Genomic DNA, 18255 nt, shown 5'->3' on the forward strand with positions numbered 1-18255 from the left:
TTTTCAAATGATCAAAACTATTGCCCTGGATTTGGCTCCATACAAGTGGTGTTCTGTTCAGAGCCCATTCATGGCCACTATTCACTCCAAAACAAAGCCACTTAACTTCTAATTATTCGGTACCTCCGATGGATACCTCGCCTCTCTGCCAAACTAATAAATATTATGGATTATGTTGGGTGGTCAACTGTTTTGTGGTCCTCATTCCAAACATTGTGGGCTGAAGGTATTTATCCCATTTTTGTGGATTTTTTTCTGGCAAGTTGAGCTGAGACCTTAAAATAGTTTCACAACAGAAAGCATATCATTTCATGTTTGACAATGCCTTAAATATTCCTCGTTTGGCTCTCTTAAATTTGCAGATGCATTGTGGTTTTCTGTGTCTTGATGCGACGTCTGTGACTGCAGAAGATGTTGACTGAAGTGTGTGTGTAACCGCTATGTGTGTGTTTGACAGGCGGAGATTTTCACTAGGGTCCTTCAGAGTGAGGAGTACGAGGAGAACGAGGACAAGACTGTCATGGCTCTGGGCATCCTAAGCACCATCGACACCATCCTCACAGTCATGGAGGACCACAAGGAGGTCACACACACACACACACACACACACACACACATACACACAGCCATCACTGATATCATACATGCTGTTACGGTATCGTACGTGATATTTGATACGATATATTTTTTTCATTCTACCTCTCAGATCACTCAGCAGTTGGAGGGGATCTGTTTGCAGGTGATCGGTCTGGTCTTGCAGAAACCTATCATAGGTATGGCAGGTGTGTGCACGGGCAGTCCACTGTTTTTACATGAACACACTCACTTACACCCTTAAATCAGGTCCCTGCTATTTCTACACTGTGCTGCTCTCAGATCATTCTGACACAGGGTAAGTAATTGGCATTTTAAGGTGGAACTAAAAATCCTCCTATTCTATGCTTTTTGATATTTCCAATTTCATCGCATAAAAGATGCTTTTCAGTTGTAATGCCTATTGTAACCTTTAGCCTTTTGGGAAAGTGTTTGGTCAGTGCTTATACAGTGCAATGCACACGTTTGTGAAATGTTCCTTATTCTTTTAATGAACATCTTTGTTGCCTTTCTCCCCACTGATGACTCTGCATGCCTGTTACGTGCCTATCTAGTATATGGTTAAGGGAGGAAAATATGCTTGTTTAATCAGACGTAAAATAGCTGTTAAAGGCCACACAAAATATACATATATATACATATATATATATATATATATATATATATATATATATATACATATATATATATAACATAGCAACACAATCACGGATAAATCAGCAGGACTGACACAATATTAAGGGGGCGGCTGCGACTGGTGCCGTACCATCAACAAACAAAAACAATCCCACTAACTTAAATTTACAGCTTTTTAGTTGTCAAAACCCCAAAACCAAAGAATATATATATCAGTGAAAAAAATAACAACAGACAGAAAAGAAAACACAAAGGATAATGCAACCAACTTAACACTAAACCCTGCCCAACCCCAAGACCACACATCTAGTGCCTCTTTGCCAAATTCTCTAAAGCTTTGTCTCCTCGGAGTGATTCATGGCAATCTACACAACATCTCTGGGTTCTGTTAGTTCTCTTACCATTGTTATGCCGATGACACCCAGCTGGTCTTGTCATTTCCCCCCGGTGACACCCAAGTGGAGGCACGCATCGCTGCGTGCTTGGCTGACATCTCGAAGTGGATGACGACACACCAGCTGAAGCTCAACCTGGACAAAACCGAGCTACTGTTCCTCCTGGGGAAGGGTTGCCTGCACCAAGACCTGTCCATCACCATTAATGATACCGTGACTCTGGTGCTAGCCTACAGGGCAGTGAAAGGAACAGCTCCTTCCTATCTCCAGGCCAGGGTCAAGCCCTACACCCCCGCCCGACCACTCCGCTCTGCTGCCTCGGGGCGATTGGTCGCCCCGTCGCTCAGAGGTCCCTGCGGCCAATCGACCCGATCGCGGCTGTTTTCTGTCCTGGCCCCACAGTGGTGGAATGAACTCCCCACTGATGTCAGGACAGCAGAGTCACTGCCCATCTTTCATCAGGCTGAAAACTCACCTCTTCAAGAAGTACTACCCTGAGCCTTCCACTCACCACTTATTGTATTCCATCCATCCATCCATCCATTTTCCTCCGCTTATCCGGGGTCGGGTCGCGGTGGCAGCAGGCCAAGCAGGCTGACCCAGACTTCCCTCTCACCGGCAACATGCTCCAGCTCATTCTGGGGGATCCCGAGGCGTTCCCAGGCCAGCTGGGAGATGTAATCCCTCCAGTGTGTTCTGGGTCTTCCCCGGGGTCTCTTCCCAGTTGGACGTGCCTGGAAAACCTCCAGTGAGAGGCGTCCAGGAGGCATCCTAATTAGATGCCCGAACCACCTCAGCTGACTCCTTTCGACGCGAAGGAGTAGCGGCTCGACTCCAAGCTCCAAGGCTGAGTAGTGTGATACCCCGGTAATTCGAGCACACTCTCCGGTCCCCCTTTTTGAAGATGGGAACCACCACCCCGGTCTGCCAGTCCATGGGCACTGATCCTGACCCCCATGCGACATTGAAGAGGCGTGTCAGCCAGGACAGCCCAACCATGTCCAGCGCTTTCAGCATCTCAGGGCGGATCTCATCCACCCCCGGCGCCTTGCCACCAAGGAGCTTTTTGACTACCTCAGCGGCCTCTGCCAGGGATATGGGTGAGCCTCCTCTTAGATCTTCAGGCGCTGCCTCCTCTGCAGAGGACATGTTGGTTGGGTTTAGGAGTTCCTCAAAGTGCTCTTTCCACCGCCCGACGATGTCCCCTGTCCGGGTCAGCAGTTCCCCCCCCCCTGCTGAGAACAGCCTGGGGTAAGCCCTGCTTTCCCTTCCTGAGCCGTCGGATGGTTTGCCAGAACCTCCTTGAGGCCAACCGAAAGTCCTTCTCCATGGCCTCCCCGAACTCCTCCCATTCCCGAGTTTTAGCATTCGCGACTACCGCAGCTGCAGCCCTTCTGGCCTGCCGGTACCTGTCAGCTGCTTCAGGAGACCCCTGGGCCAACCAGGCCTTGAAGGTCTCCTTCTTCAGCTTGACGGCTTCCCTCACCTCCGGTGTCCACCACCGGGTTCTCGGGTTGCCGCCACGACAGGCACCGATGACCTTCCGGCCACAGCTCCTAGCGGCCGCGTCCACAATAGAGGCTTTGAACATGGTCCATTCGGATTCCGTGTCCCCAACCTCCCTCGGGATGTGTGAGAAGTTCTTCCGGAGGTGGGAGTTAAAGACCTCCCGGACAGGGTCCTCCGCCAGACGTTCCCAGTTCACCCTCACTACACGTTTGGGCTTGCCGGGTCTTTCCAACCGGTTCCCCTGCCATCTGATCCAACTCACCACCAGGTGGTGATCAGTTGACAGCTCTGCTCCTCTCTTCACCCGAGTGTCCAAGACATACGGCCGCAAATCAAATGATACGATTACAAAGTCGATCATTGATCTCCGGCCTAAGGTGTTCTGGTACCAGGTACACTTATGAGCCAACTTATGTTCGAACATGGTGTTTGTTATGGCCAAACCGTGGCAAGCACAGAAGTCCAATAACGAAACACCAGATCGGGCAAGCCGTTCCTCCCAATCACCCCCCACCAGGTTTCTCCATCCCCCAGGAGAACTATGGAGTCGGTAGGCGGCGCCCTTTCCAGGACCCCTCCCACCGACTCCAAGAAGGCCGGATACTCTGAACTGCTGTTTGGTGCATAAGCACAAACCACAGTCAGAGCCTTGCTCCAACACAGCGGCGCTCAGCCGGGGGCTCGTGAGTATCCCCACTCCCGCCCGGCGCCTCTCACCCTGGGCAACTCCGGAAAAGGACAAAGTCCAACCCCTCTCCAGGAGCTTGGTTCCAGAGCCAGCGCTGTGTGTGGAGGTGAGTCCAACTATATCTAGCTGGTATCGCTCCACCTCCTGCACCAGCTCTGGCTCTTTCCCCGCTAGCAAGGTGACGTTCCACGTCCCTAGAGCTAGTCTATGCTGCCGGCGATCGGCTCGCCCAGGCCTCCCGCCTGACCCGCCGCCCGGTCTGCATTGCACCCGACCCCGATGCTTGTTCCTGCGGGTGGTGGGTCCACAGGGTGGCTGCTCCATGCTGTTTATTCGGGCTGAGCCCGACCGGGCCCCATGGGCGAAGGCCCGGCCACCAGACGCTCGCCGACGAGCTCCCCTCCTGGGTCTGGCTCCGGGAGGGTGCCCCGGTTTCCCTGGTCCGGGCGAGGTGGCTGAAGTCCGTGGGCTGCTTTTCATTAGGGTCATATTGAACCGCTCTTAGTCTGGGCTCTCCCCTGAGACCTGTTTGCCTTGGGAGACCCTACCAGGGGCTAATGCCCCGGACAACATAGCTCCCAGGATCACTGAGCCACTCAAACTCCTCCACCACGTTAAGGTGGCGATTCGCAGAGGAGCTTATTGTATTCATACTAGTTTATTGCACTTACTGTATTCATACTAGTTTGTTTCTGTACGTTGGCTCTGGTTTATGCTCTTAGATGCTTGTTTAAAAAAGGAGATGCACTTATGACTTCTGGTGACTAGTAGTTCTCTTGAATGCCTATGTTGAATACACTTATTGTAAGTCTCTTTGGATAAAAGCGTCTGCTAAATGACTGTAATGAATGTAATGTAATGCAATAAGGCAAAATGACTAACAACAGCTTGTTTACTTGCCTCCAACTGTCACTTTAAAGGTGGACTCTGCTTTTTTATTCCAATACATATTTTCTCAAATCAAGCAGCTTCTCTTCACTACTGGCTATTATCTGTTCTTGTGTGCGCTTAAAGAATCTGGAATAAACAGCCCTTGCTCTGTAAATGAGAAACAAACAAAGATTTATGAGCCTTAATATCGCTCGCATTAATGAAGTCATCTTCAGCCCCTGTGTCAATCTCAACTGGTAAATCGCATTGATCAACTGTGGTGCAATTCATTTTCACTTCCAGTATCTTCATCATGTGACAAATCTTGATAAAAGATGTTTCTCTCAAATCATCACTGTCATTTATTTCTTCAACTGTGAGCACCTAATTCCCTTTCTTCATATATTTGGAGAAACACATTTTTTGCATAATGGTGTTGTCCTTTACACCCAAACATGTTTTCTCTTGAGACGTTGTCTCTGTTTGTGCTTTTCACTGTGAATCTTGCAAGTGAACGTCTTGTTCTCCTTATATATTAAAACAACATTATTACACTGATCCCACTTTAGCTGAAGTTCTACAGGTGTAGTGAATGTATGTGCATGTTCTACATTCATTAACACTCCTTTCTTGTCTTATGCAGAGTTCTACGAGGAGATCTTGTCGCTGGCGTTCGGCCTCACCTGTCAGACCATTTCCCCCCAAATGTGGCAGCTTCTTGGCGTTTTGTACGAGGTGTTCCAGCACGACTGCTTCGACTACTTCACAGGTACGTCAAGTGAAGTGGAGTCAATCCATTATTTGTCATTAGGGGGCAATTTGTGTTGCAGCAAGCGCAAAAACAGAAACAGAAAGCATGGGCTTAAATATAACATAGAAACATACAGTAGCTGACAGATGACAGAGACACAGAATCAGAATGTCTCATGTCCATCGAGCCACGATGATCCTGATCAAATTAAAGCTCCATTGATAGATTTTACACCCACATTGACGTATGTTGACAGATCTGTGGAGCTGGTATGATGAACATGGTAGCTAAAGGCTGCCTCTTTACATATCCAGCAGACACAGAGCAACATGAGTTACCTGATGAATGTCACTCCGATATTCACGATCCTTTTAGCTCTGTTTTGGTTTCTGCCAACTCCCGAGAAAGATTTCTGCTTGCAAACGTTGTCTGCTGTGTGGTCCTGGGCAGGTAGTGTAGAGCAGCTTTAGCAGAGCTTTCTGATGAAACTTCAACACTGAAACATGCTCGAATGCTCCATAGAACTCCAAAGACCTGCAGAGCTGAGTGACAATTCAATTCAATTTCAATTCAATTTTATTCGTACAGCCCAATATCACAAATCATAACTTGTCCTCAGACACAATCAAATGTCGTTGAATGATGCTGTACAATCTGTACAACATCCTCTGACCTTTGACCTTGGTATCAGAACAGGAAAAACTCCCCCAAAAAACTTTAACGGTTGAAAAAAGGTTGAAACCTCAGAGAGTGTAGGAGTAGATGTCATGTGTACAGAATGAACAACATAATGAAATTACAACATAGTCAATTCATATGACAGAAAACGTACATGTAATGAGAGTTGCACCAATAATAGAGAAATGATTACTACTAATAGCAGTACTGGATATGATAGAATAAAAGCAGTAATAGTAATAGAAATGTGACAAATAATGATAATTGTAGTGTACGCATATATATATATATATATATATATATATATATATATATATACACATACACATAACCCCAATCCATGGAAACCTGGGTGACGAGAAAGCACAGACTCTAGAGAATAAGCTAAGTTAGTACCATGCATTAACTGGAAATGAACACATACAGATGGAGGAGGAGAGGAGGAGAAAGGAGCTTAGTGTATGATAGGAAGCCCCCAGGTACTCCAGGCCTACAGCAGTATATCTCTGAGCTGGTCCAAGGCAAACCTGAGGCAGCCCTAACTACAGGATGTTATCAAAGAGGAGTGTTAAGCCAACTCTTAAGTCGAGGGTGTCTGCCCCTTCAGACTGAAACTGAAGTGGGTGGAGGAGCTTCATAGCTGAAGGCTCTGGTTCCCATTCTACCTTTGGAGACTGTAGGAACCACAAGTAACCCTGCACTCTGGGAGCACAGTGTTCTACTGGTAGGGCATAGTACCATCAACTCTTTAAGATGTAATGGTGCCTGAACATTCAGGGCTTTCCTAGGTAAATCCTGATTGAATATAGAAAAACTATTGTAGGAAGCCACACAACTGATCTGTTACTACTTTGTCAATGATGTGATAGAGAAAGGGAAGGTTAGTGGGTCTGTAGTCAGCCAGAACTCCTGGATCAAGAGTGGGCTTCTTAAGAAGGGGTTTAGTTATATTCATTAGATTAATTTTATCTCTAATACAGAGAAAGAGCTGACTTCCATTGTCTTATGATCTTCTTTTTGAGAGGGGAAGTAGAGTTCATTGTCATTCGCGGTGAGCCTGTAGCACTATCAACAGAATGATCAATCAGGGAGGGACATCTCTGACGTTTCACTTTATTGCTCGATGCTTTGTTTAGATGTTAATGCTTTGTTCTAATGTTGCATGTTTGCATGTTTGCACCCACCCACAAACATGGTGGTAATGTTAATGATTGTGTGTGTTTATCTTACAGACATGATGCCTCTCTTGCACAACTATGTTACCGTGGACACGGACATGCTCCTGTCCAACCCGAAGCACTTAGAGGTCATCTACAGCATGTGCAAAAAGGTCAGGCCATACGCGTCTGCACCAGCTCGTTCACATCAGATGTGAAGGATCCTGTTTCTTCAGTGCTAGAGCTGAGTCATGACTTGTAAACTGTTATGACCGTTGACGTGTTGTAGGTGCTGACCATAGATGCCGGTGAGGATGCAGAGTGTCACGCTGCCAAACTGTTGGAGGTGATCATCCTGCAGTGCAGAGGCAGAGGCATTGACCAGGTGAGAACAGCCCCACACAGTACTAACCTTTATTTCCATGTACGTTCATTGTTGAAAACACCTACCATGTATTTAACACAGTAGTTCCCAACATGTGTCTGATGTTTTTGCTAAAGTCAATTATTACGCACGTTCTTTTATATTTGTATACTTTATAATAAAGCATCTGTTTTATCTGACTGAACGTTTGCGCCGTCTTAACAGGCTTTGCTGTACGATCTCTTTCTGTAAAGTTGTTGTTCGGTCCCTCTCTGCCATCTCGTTGGAGTGCAGAGCAGCCTGGTGAAGCCTAAAGAAAGGATGCTTTTACACACATTCTCTCTTGGTGACAGATTCCATCTGAGGACAGAAGTGCATCGCTACAGTGACTGTAGGTTCAGGGTTAGTCTGGCATCCCCGTGTTAGTGCTGTGTTCTAACACGGCTAATTAGGAAAAGATAAGGAAAAGAATAACTTTGGTCTTCAGAAATAATTCTATGTTTGATAAGAACAGTTTGCTGGTCCACATAAAATAATAGTGTCTATTTTAACAAGTGGGTGTTAAATACCCCCACAGCCCTGTCCGACGTTTCAACGGTTTATCCATCACCTGAAGCGAACTATTTCAACCATTTATCAATTATGAAAATATTTTCTCAATCTTGAGTGAAAAATGGATGAAATATAGGCCTCTGACAGCTTTAGCTACATTGTATATGCCCATTGCCCAAATACAACCATTTAAGTATTATAATGTTACTTAGAGTTTGCTCTGACTCCTCAATGCAGCCCTTTATAGATGGAGCAGTCCCATCTTTAGCATGATCTCATCCAGCCACATGCTGGACTGGGTTGACGTCCCTGTGCTTTGTGGGCTCGCTTTGCCAGCAGCAGATGAGCATACAGCGGGTAAAATAAGTATTGAACACGTCATCATTTTTCTCAGTAAATATATTTCTAAAGGTGCTATTGACATGAAATTTTCACCAGATGTCGGTACCAACCCAAGTAATCCATACATACAAAGAAATCCTAACAAATATGTTCAGAAATTAAGTTATGTGTAATAAAATGGAATGACACAGGGAAAAAGTATTGAACACGCTTACTGAAATGTATTTAATACTTCGTACAAAAGCCTTTGTTGGTAATGATGCTTCCTGTATGGAGAAACTAGTCACATGCATTGCTCAGGTGTGATTTTGGCCCATTCTTCCACACAAACAGTCTTCAAATCTTCAAGGTTCCGTGGGCCTCTTCTATGAACTCTGATCTTTAGTTCTTTCTATAGATTTTCTATTGGATTCAAGTCAGCTGATCGTCTGGGCCATTCTAGCAGCTGTATAGGACAAACTATCATCAGCTTGTAACAAAAGTAAAACAAATGTTGGAAACAATAGTCAGAAGCCAGTCCAAAGCCTGATGATTTTGCTCAAAGGAAAATACTTTTACATACATTTACCTCATTAATTGACACTTGCCATGTTTATTAGGAAAAGCCAACATTGTTACATTATACATATGACAGAAAATAGCTTTTTTCAACTTGATTTAATATATTAGCTTAGCCTAATACAACCTCAGAGAGCTTTACAAACTGCACAGCATACAACATCCTCTGTCCTTTGACCCTCACATCAGAAAACTCCCCCAAATTAACTTTATCAGGGAAAGAAGGAAGAGACCTCAGGGAGAGCAGCAGAGAAGGGATCCTCCTCCCAGGGTGGCCAGAAGTGCAGTACATGTCATGTTCTTTCCATATGGACAGGAACATTGCCTTCTGCCATAGTCTCCCAGTGGTTGTTTGGATTTAAGAGCGTTGAGGAGTCGTGGGGGCAGGCGTACAAAAAATGTGAATGTATACTCTGTAGTTCAAGCAACCAACCCTAGAGGAGGCAGAAAGCCGCAGGAGGACGTGGAACGCATATTATGCTGGTAAATAAGCGAGAGCCTTTGGGTGCTGGCAATTTAATTTGCATATATTACTATATATATTATTAATGATGCAAAGCTTATGTCAGTGCTAATCCACTCCTAGTATGTATGATTTTCCTTAATTACTATAATTAGCAGTTCAAATACTTTTACAGCAAGACCAGCTCTCAAAGTACTACTCACGTTTATACTACTGGTTGACCTGAACGTCTTAAATCTTTCCTATTCTTATCCAGGTGCAACTATAGATGACATCAAAATGACATTTAGTACATTTGAGTATTTTGTCATGTCATGTGTATACTTGGCTTAAATTACAGGAACTAGAATCAGATTCTGTAATCTTAAACCTGGCTTTGTCAGTGAACATCAAGACATCAGGGATATGATTCCGCCCGTCTCTCTGCAGGCAACCAGAAAAGGAGAAAACACCAGATATCCAGAGGATCACTGATGGCGTCTGAGGCTGTTACATGTGTTCCACTGTGGTTTGACCGACCAAAGAACTGTCGGAGTAACAGCAGCCTAATGTCTCTGTGTTCCCTACGTGTAGTGCATCCCTCTGTTTGTGGAGGCAGTTCTGGAGCGTTTGATGAGGGGGGTGAAGTCCAGCGAGCTGAGGACCATGTGCCTGCAGGTGGCCATCGCTGCTCTGTACTACAACCCGGCCCTGCTCATCCACACTCTGGACAACATGCACTTCCAACACAACCCTCAGCCCATCACTGCCCACTTCATCAACCAGTGGATGAATGACACAGAGTTCTTCCTTGGGTAAGGGGGGGTTACTGTCATTTAGAACTAGTTGGGGTAGACACATTTTGAATAAAATGAAAATCATAAATATTAGCTCACTAATGATTCTTATAAGATATTTACCAGCCGCAACAGTGACGCTGGTATTTCTTTTCACCTCGTGAGTCTGTGTGTGAGTCATCATGGTCCTGGGAACTACCACAGACGCAGTTTAGAGTACTTTGCAAGGTGTTTATTTTTCAGTCTGTGGACAGATAGCACCACAACCGTGCAAGATGCAGTCACAAAAATTGATAAGCGTGTAGTTGAGATCAAAATGAAGGCTGAGTTCCAACTTGAGTGTGGTCAGAGCAAGGGCTCAGGCAGTAGGGGAGTAGAAAGTGGAGAAGGAGCCACTGTACGCCCCTGGTCCGATTTGGCATCACAGCTGATGAGATCCCATCACAAGATGGTCTCTAGTTTGATGTAGTCCAGTCTGACTAGAAAGTAGCACATCAAAATATGTCATGAAATAGGAGGTGCTAGAACCTTGGTGACATAGTGACTGTTGTGCTCTCAGTCACTAACCAGAATGTGTGTTTGAACACTTGTCATCTAACTCTAAGAACTACAGCGATTAAATGCATTTTCCAACAATGATGTTTTGAAAGGAGCAGTGTGTGAGCTTTAGTGGCATTTGGACGACAGCAACCAGCTGAATATCCCTCCGCTCACCGCTCCCTGTCCAAGCTCGTAGAGTAGACATGAAAGGCCTTCTCGAGAGCAGTGTTTGCTTAGTCCTTTCTGGGCTACTGCAGAAACATGGGGGTGCAACATGGGGGACTCTGTGGAAGAGGACCTGCTCTTCATGTAGATAGGAAGGGCTCATACATAAGCTAATACAGCATACAATTCTTAGTTTCAGGTGATTAGACACCCTGAAAACATAGTTATGAATAATGTATTCCATTTCTGCTAATATTTCCCTCTACATCCTACACACTGGAACCTTAAGGTATGAAAAGAATACCCCATTGACATTTTATTTCCTGTTATATTTTCTCAATCTGCACATTCATTATTTATGGTTATTCAATAAACGTCTTCATTTGGAAATAGGCATCTTTTGCCATATTTGTGTCATTATTTAGGTTCAGGTGAATACCAAAACACGTAAGAAGGTTTACTTTGTCTCTTTTAATGCTTGTAAATACTGACAAACACTCTGTTTCGTGGATTCCTTAAAAAGACTTTTAGGACTTGATACCTTCAGTCGCCTCCATTCTCAGCCTTTCTCTTCCTCTCTCTGATCCACTGCCCAGGCTCCATGACCGTAAGATGTGTATCATTGGCCTGAGCGTGCTGATGGAGCTGCCCATTCGGCCGGCAGTGCTGGAGGGAGTCTCCGCCCAGATTGTCCCCTCCATCCTGCTCCTGTTCCTGGCCCTCAAACACCTCAACGCCTCCCGCCTTGTCAACAAACCTGACCTGCTGGCCCATGCAGGGGCACAGGATGAAGACCAGAATGGTGAGAAAAGATCAGGGAAGAGCAAAAAGAAGAACATAAGGAAAGATACACCGCAGGACAGAGGTGGAGGAATGAATGTAGATTGAATAAGGGCAGAAAGAAAGCAGAGAGGAGGACAGTAACTGGCTTAGTGATGATAATTATATGAGATTCTCCGTTTGGTTCTTCTGCTACTCAAATCATTCAGCTCTGAGCTCTAATGACCTGCACCACATTTATGTTCTGGTTCCCACAAGCTCTACTTTGCTTCACTCAAGCATTAAAGAATGTAATTCTTAAAGCGTGTCTACTGCTTGTGGGGCAGACTGAAAGATGGACTTAGCGCTATAGTTTCTCCTGCGGCCTTATATTGAAAATCCATTGGGTTCAATGCATTAAATGGTTCAGAGTGCTGTATTCTAAATGGAAAAGCTGATATTTTCTTCAAGTGAATGCTGAACATGTTCGGGTAAGAAATGCAGTATGCTCTCAGTCATGAGGGAAGGCTATAAGAGACTATGTTAAAGAGCAAATATCCAGAAACAGAAAAACATTTTACAACAGTACCAAGCGTTAGTGTCCCTGCTGTCAGGTCACCGTGAGAGCGCTACAAAAAGAACGTTCATATATTACATACAAAAAGTTATTTTCGATCTCAACATAGCAAGCTTTATTTTCTTGAAATCAGTAAAGACTGTAAATTCTCAAGATCTTTTATCAATAATTTTTCTCTATATGTACACACATAAGACAATTATCTAAACTCAAAAGCTGTGTTTCTGGACCCACGGTAGCCATTTTGAAGCAAATGGCAAATAACAGCATAATGAAGAAGCCAATGCAGATGATGTTGTACAGTAAACTGTACGTATAGACTCAGCTGCCAGTTAATCAGGTGAACATAGCGAAGATAATTGTTTCCTATGTAGCAAAATGGGACTACAATCTGAATTTCTTAAACCTGTAACTGCAAAGGATTCCATTCAACAAGTTACAAGCTTTTGTGAAATGTCACTTTTTATAAGTTATGCTACTTTGTTTCCTGGAGTGATTTTGGGGATAAATATTTCCCTTAAGAATATAAAGTATGAAAAGCTGAGGAAGATGAAAGAGCTGGTGTTTTATTGAGTGAAAGGACTATAAGAGTCAGATATGGTGGTTGCCATTTGGTCGTCCCACCATAGCTAGCTTGGCTATCTCGGTCAAGATTGTGACAAACAGCACATCAAGCTTAAACAAAATCCCTTGGGAAAGCTATTGGTTATGTCACCAACATTAGATCCATGTTTTTTCTACAATTTCTTTCTTTTAACACGTACAAAAAAGCATGAATTCATAAGTGGGGAATTCTAATCGGTCTTAGAAACAGAAACTATAACAACTGACCTGAGAGCAGTCAGGTTTGCTAGCTAGATAGATGGAGCGTCCAGTAAACTGATGTCACATTGTAATCTATTCCTTTTCCTGCCATTTCTTTCTCCTAGTGTGTTCAAAAGCTCAAAATGGCCAAAGATTGGCATTATGAAAGCTTGGATCCTAATGGCTGTGTTACTTTGTGTATGGGCAGAGGAGATTCCCAGTGATGAAGATGAAGTGACCGAGAACCGTAACGCCATGCAGCAGCAGTCCAGCATGCCGACGGGCCAGGCCGGCGAGGATGAGGATGAAGATGAAGATGAAGATGAGTACTGGGACGACGACTGCTTTGAGGGAACACCGCTGGAGGAGTACAGCACGCCTCTGGACTACGACAACGGAGAGGACGAGTACCAGTTCTTTACCGCCGCCCTGCTCCGTAAGTCATCGTTCAAATGTCAACTACAGCCCAGGTGTCTGCTTCAATAACTCTTCAGTGCCTTTCTGTTCTATGCTTTATTATATGCAGGTTTATTTCTGTCAGAGCTGCTCAGGTCTCTGAAGCATCACAGCTAAATTACAAAACAAAGAAAAGATCCTTTCTCCAAAGATTGTTCATTCCTACCACACCCAGACAGATGATCAGAAGCAGGTTTATTTCTGTAGCACATGTGGTACACGGAGCAGTTCAGGGTGCTCGACATTAAAAACAAACCACAACGAACATCCATCGATAAAATATGATGAACTAATTGTAAAGTAAATAAAATAGTAGTTTTAACAGAGAGTAATACAATTACATATATGCAATACAAAACAATATACAAAGTACATGAAATAAAATAAAAACATAGTAGCTAAATCATACACTCATGAAAAGAGAAATGTTTTCAACCCACATAAAGAACTGCTATATTTGGTGCACATCTGAGATCTTCCAGCAGTTGGTTCAGTTGCATGCAGCAGAACAGCTGCTCGCTGCTGCACCATGTTTATGGACTCTGGGCAGTGCTAGCTGAAGAGCGAGACGGAATTCTCCCAATTTTGAAAACCAACTTCTTTTGAAGATGAACAGGACATTTTTCAGGTTCAAGTGATGACTGTGTTGTTACTTTCGGTGCTGCTTTAGTATTGATCATGTTTTGATATTTGAGTCATGTTGTGGATGATCAGATGGAGTTATGATGGTAGCAGTCGCCCAATTGCAGATTCAGCTTGAGCAAAACCTTTGTGTTCAAATCAGGCCCATAGCAGTTTACAAGGCAGGCGTCCTTTCTCACAACACTGACCTGATGCATCAAGTGGATATTTTCTGCTGAACACAATATTATGCATTTGCCCTCTACATCCTCTAGTCGGAATGAGCATACTTATAAACGCACTGTTACAACTCCTTCATAGTGTCATATTGCTTTTCGGAGAATTATGATGATAAGTTCATAGTAGATGCAAAAGTATACTTATGTACAATATATTATGTTGAACATTGTTGCTCCTGGATGGATCACAGCCAACCCAATTATTGTCAACACAGCTCCATGTCCTTGGTCACGGTGGCCACAGCACTTAAAAGAATAAACTTCATAATTCTGACGCTTTGCTTTTTTATTAACAGCATTTACTTGTACTTTTACTTTCAATACTTAAGTATCAAAAGTAATTTTCTGATATTAAATGTACTTTTGATACTTAAGTACAATAAATATCAGATACTTTAAGACTTTTACTCAAGTAGTATTCTAATAGGTGACTTTTACTGGAGTCATTTTCCAGTAAGGTATCTTTACTTTTACTCAAGTATGGCTTTTGAGTACTTTATACACCACTGGTAACAGTACTTTAAAATCTATTCCGTGATTAACTGGAAGCCAGTGCAAAGACTTCCCTGACGTAATGTGCTCTGTTCTTTCATCCTGGATAAAACTGCAGAGCAACGCCAGCCTTCTCAATAAGATCTGAACCTGAGATCTACTAAAAGCAGGTCTGATGTTTGAAGTGAATCAGTATTCAACACTTTAACGAGAGCTGTTTCAGGACTGTGGTGAGGTCAGAAGTCGCATGTCGATGTGTCCTTGAGCAAGACACTTAACCCCAAATGAATCCCGTAGCTGTGCCTACGGTGTAGAAATGTGAATTGTAAGCCGCTTTGGATAAAAGCGTCTGCTAAATGACTGTAATGTAATGTAATGCTTGATAAATCATATAACAATTACTCCATTCTCAGAATTGTTAACTGATCAGTTAATCTGCTGATGTTTTCATTTTGACTGTGGCTGCATGAAAACACACTCACACCTTTCCCTGTGGCCGTGTGTGTTAGGGGTCCAGAACACTGATGCAGCCTGGTACCAGTGCTTGATAGCTTCGCTCAGCGACGACCAGAAGAAACAGCTGCAGGAGATCTACAGCATCTCACAGCAGAGGAGGAGCACTGCTGCCAAGGGCCAATGGTGAGAGGCCACACAAACACACACAGGTAGAGAGAGGCAAGTTAGGTCAATTTCATTTATATAACCCAATATCTCAAGTCACAAATTGGCTTCAAGGGGCTTTACAATTTGTAGAGCATACGACACCCTCTGTCCTTTCGACCCTCGCTTCAGATAAACAATTCATTGGAAGTTAAGGCAAAAAAGACGAGTTTTAAGTTCGGAAAGAGACACTGGCAGGGAAAGAGGGGTGTGACAAACTGCTTGATGAATTCAGTTTGGAATGCTTCATAACTGCCCTGAAGGGTTGTTGCGTCACAGTTTTCATAGCATGAGGTAGAAGAGTTCCAACTTTTTGACACACTTTCTGGAACACAGCATGAGGTAATTACAGTACCTTAAAACAAGTCTGAAAACGTTGACATTGGTTTTTATTCTGAAGTTAATTTGGGTAGATTTTGCAAAACATTTGTGAGTTTTGACTTTTGTCCCATTAAAAAAATAAATAAAATAAAGTAAATCTTCCAAATCTTGTTGTGTTTCCAGAGCATGAAGGAGACAGTCTGCAGAAAGAAGGGAGGAGCTGGTCTGACCTGACTTGAAGTGTATTTCTGTCTGAATTATCTCAGTCAGGATCAGACTTAATGGGTCCCATCATAACCAGGTCCCAGGGTGCCATCAGAATGGATGAGATATTAGGGGCTGGGTCGGCATCGTATCTTTGAACCTGGTGTACTGGAATATTCCTATCACCAGGACGGGACTGCTGGCCTGTGTGTGTGTGTGTGTGTGTGTGTGTGTGTGTGTGTGTGTGTGTGTGTGTGTGTGTGTGTGTGTGTGTGTGTGTGTGTGTGTGTGTGTGTGTGTGTGTGTGTGTGTGTGTGTGTGTGTGTGTGTGTGTGTGTGTGTGCGTGCATTATAGATTGAATTGTCCTTGACCAGCAAAAGTAGTTTCAGTTCTTGTACAGTGCAGTCCCTTTGATCTGTGACTACGTATTGTGTTGTGTGTGTGTCTGAGAAACTGAAAATAAAAACACATCAGAATGTGTTTGTACTGGAAGCGCTTGTTTTTGTCTTTCTATCATTGAATAGTTTTATAATTATTTTCTATAATTATTTTATCATCATTGTATTGGTGGGGCGACTGTGGCTCAGTGGTAGAGCGGGTCGTCCTTCAATCAGAGAATCGGGGGTTCGATCCCCGGCTCCACTAGTCCATGTGTCCTTGGGCAAGACACTCAAACCCAACCTCCCACAGACTGCTCCTGTAGTGTTTGAATGAGTATGAACGTTAGTTAGTCCTGATGGACAGGTGGCACCTTGCATGGTAGCTCCTGACATCAGTGTGTGACTGGATGTGAATGGTTGTGAATGACGACATGTAGTGTTAAAGCACTTTGAGTGGTCAAAGACTAGAAAAGAGAAATACAAGTACAGTCCATCTACTACTTCATCTCATGAAGCAGGAAGAGCCTGGTTTCTGTCAGGTGACCTGTTAACAGACTGTAGATGGATGAGGAGGTTGAGGTCAAAGGTCAAAGACTTGTGGCCTCCAGCTATGATGTCACACATGAAATGTAAAATGGGAGCAGGATCTCTGGAGAAGCATTTTGTTGTCTTTGTCCCTGGGTTTAGTTTTTGAAAGGGTTTTCAGAAACAATTGAAGAAAATCATTAACGTTGATGCAACATTCTTCTGAGTTGTAATACCAGCCGTCCTTCCTGCCTTTACTAAAAAAACATCTTTGGCAAAATTTACCAAATTGACTTGCATGACATCAGCATATCAGCTTTTTAATTTATAAATTAAAATGTGTAAAGCCCAATGTCACAAATCACAAATAATACCTTGGAGGGCATTTACAATCTCTACACATACAACATCCTCTGTCCTTGGACCCTCGCATCGGAAAGTAAAAACTCCGCCCCAAAAACAACTTTCACGGGGGAAAAAAGGAGGAAAGCTCGGGGAGAGCAACAGAGGAGGATCCTCTCCCAGGATGGACAGAAGTGTGATAGATGACATGTGTACAGAATGAACAACATAACAGAAGTCCCTATATCTAGGCCTACAGCAGGATATCCTGAGGCTGGTTATAGTGTAAGGGGGGCTGAGGCCCAGAGTAAGTGGAGGCATATACATTCCGGCCAGAGGGCTCCACCAACTCCTTCAGGAGAGCATTGGGATCAGGTGTGGGGAGAGACACACCTGGAGCTGATCTGCCCATCAGGGAGATGAATAAAGGTGAAGCAGGACAGCTGAGGAGCGGGGTCGCGCCTCCCTAAGGTCTCCAGGGGGAGAGAGTTAAGACCGATAAGTCGGCTAGCGGCCCGGCTGAAATACTTTAGTTAGTGTAGTTTTGTGATGGAGCTCTGGACTGAGCTTGGTTTTCTGTTACTTTGTGTTTCTTGAAGTGTTTAATTAAAGATCCTGAAACCTGCAGCGCTGACTCTGCCTCTGACTGCTGCGCTGCCACTATTTCCTGTGTCCAAGAGAGCTCTCTCTCTCTCTCTCTCTCTCTTCCACTTCTTCTCTGTGACTTTTCACTTTATTCCACCAACATTGAGAGCACCCACTTTTCTGAAAAATGAGTAACAGATTTATATGACACTGCCTGTTTCACCATAAACCATGGCATCCAGTGAGAGTGA

The 18255-nt window shown here is 44.1% G+C and overlaps 1 protein-coding gene across 1 annotated transcript in view; it reads left to right on the top strand.

Annotated features, from left to right (window-relative positions):
* Positions 1-18044, top strand: part of ipo8 (importin 8) — a 61520-nt gene extending 43476 nt beyond the window's left edge. The window contains exons 16-25 of the mRNA XM_076076173.1: positions 458-583; positions 707-782; positions 5336-5461; positions 7354-7451; positions 7568-7663; positions 10131-10351; positions 11635-11840; positions 13387-13614; positions 15496-15625; positions 16151-18044. Coding sequence (XP_075932288.1) covers positions 458-583; positions 707-782; positions 5336-5461; positions 7354-7451; positions 7568-7663; positions 10131-10351; positions 11635-11840; positions 13387-13614; positions 15496-15625; position 16151 — 1308 coding nt within the window. The 3' untranslated portion in view covers positions 16152-18044. The remainder of the gene's footprint in view (positions 1-457; positions 584-706; positions 783-5335; positions 5462-7353; positions 7452-7567; positions 7664-10130; positions 10352-11634; positions 11841-13386; positions 13615-15495; positions 15626-16150) is intronic.
* Positions 18045-18255: the final 211 nt, after the last annotated feature.

This window comes from Anarhichas minor, unplaced genomic scaffold (genome assembly GCF_050575085.1).
Source record: "Anarhichas minor isolate MPS153535 unplaced genomic scaffold, ASM5057508v1 ptg000055l, whole genome shotgun sequence".
Lineage (NCBI taxonomy): Eukaryota > Metazoa > Chordata > Actinopteri > Perciformes > Anarhichadidae > Anarhichas > Anarhichas minor.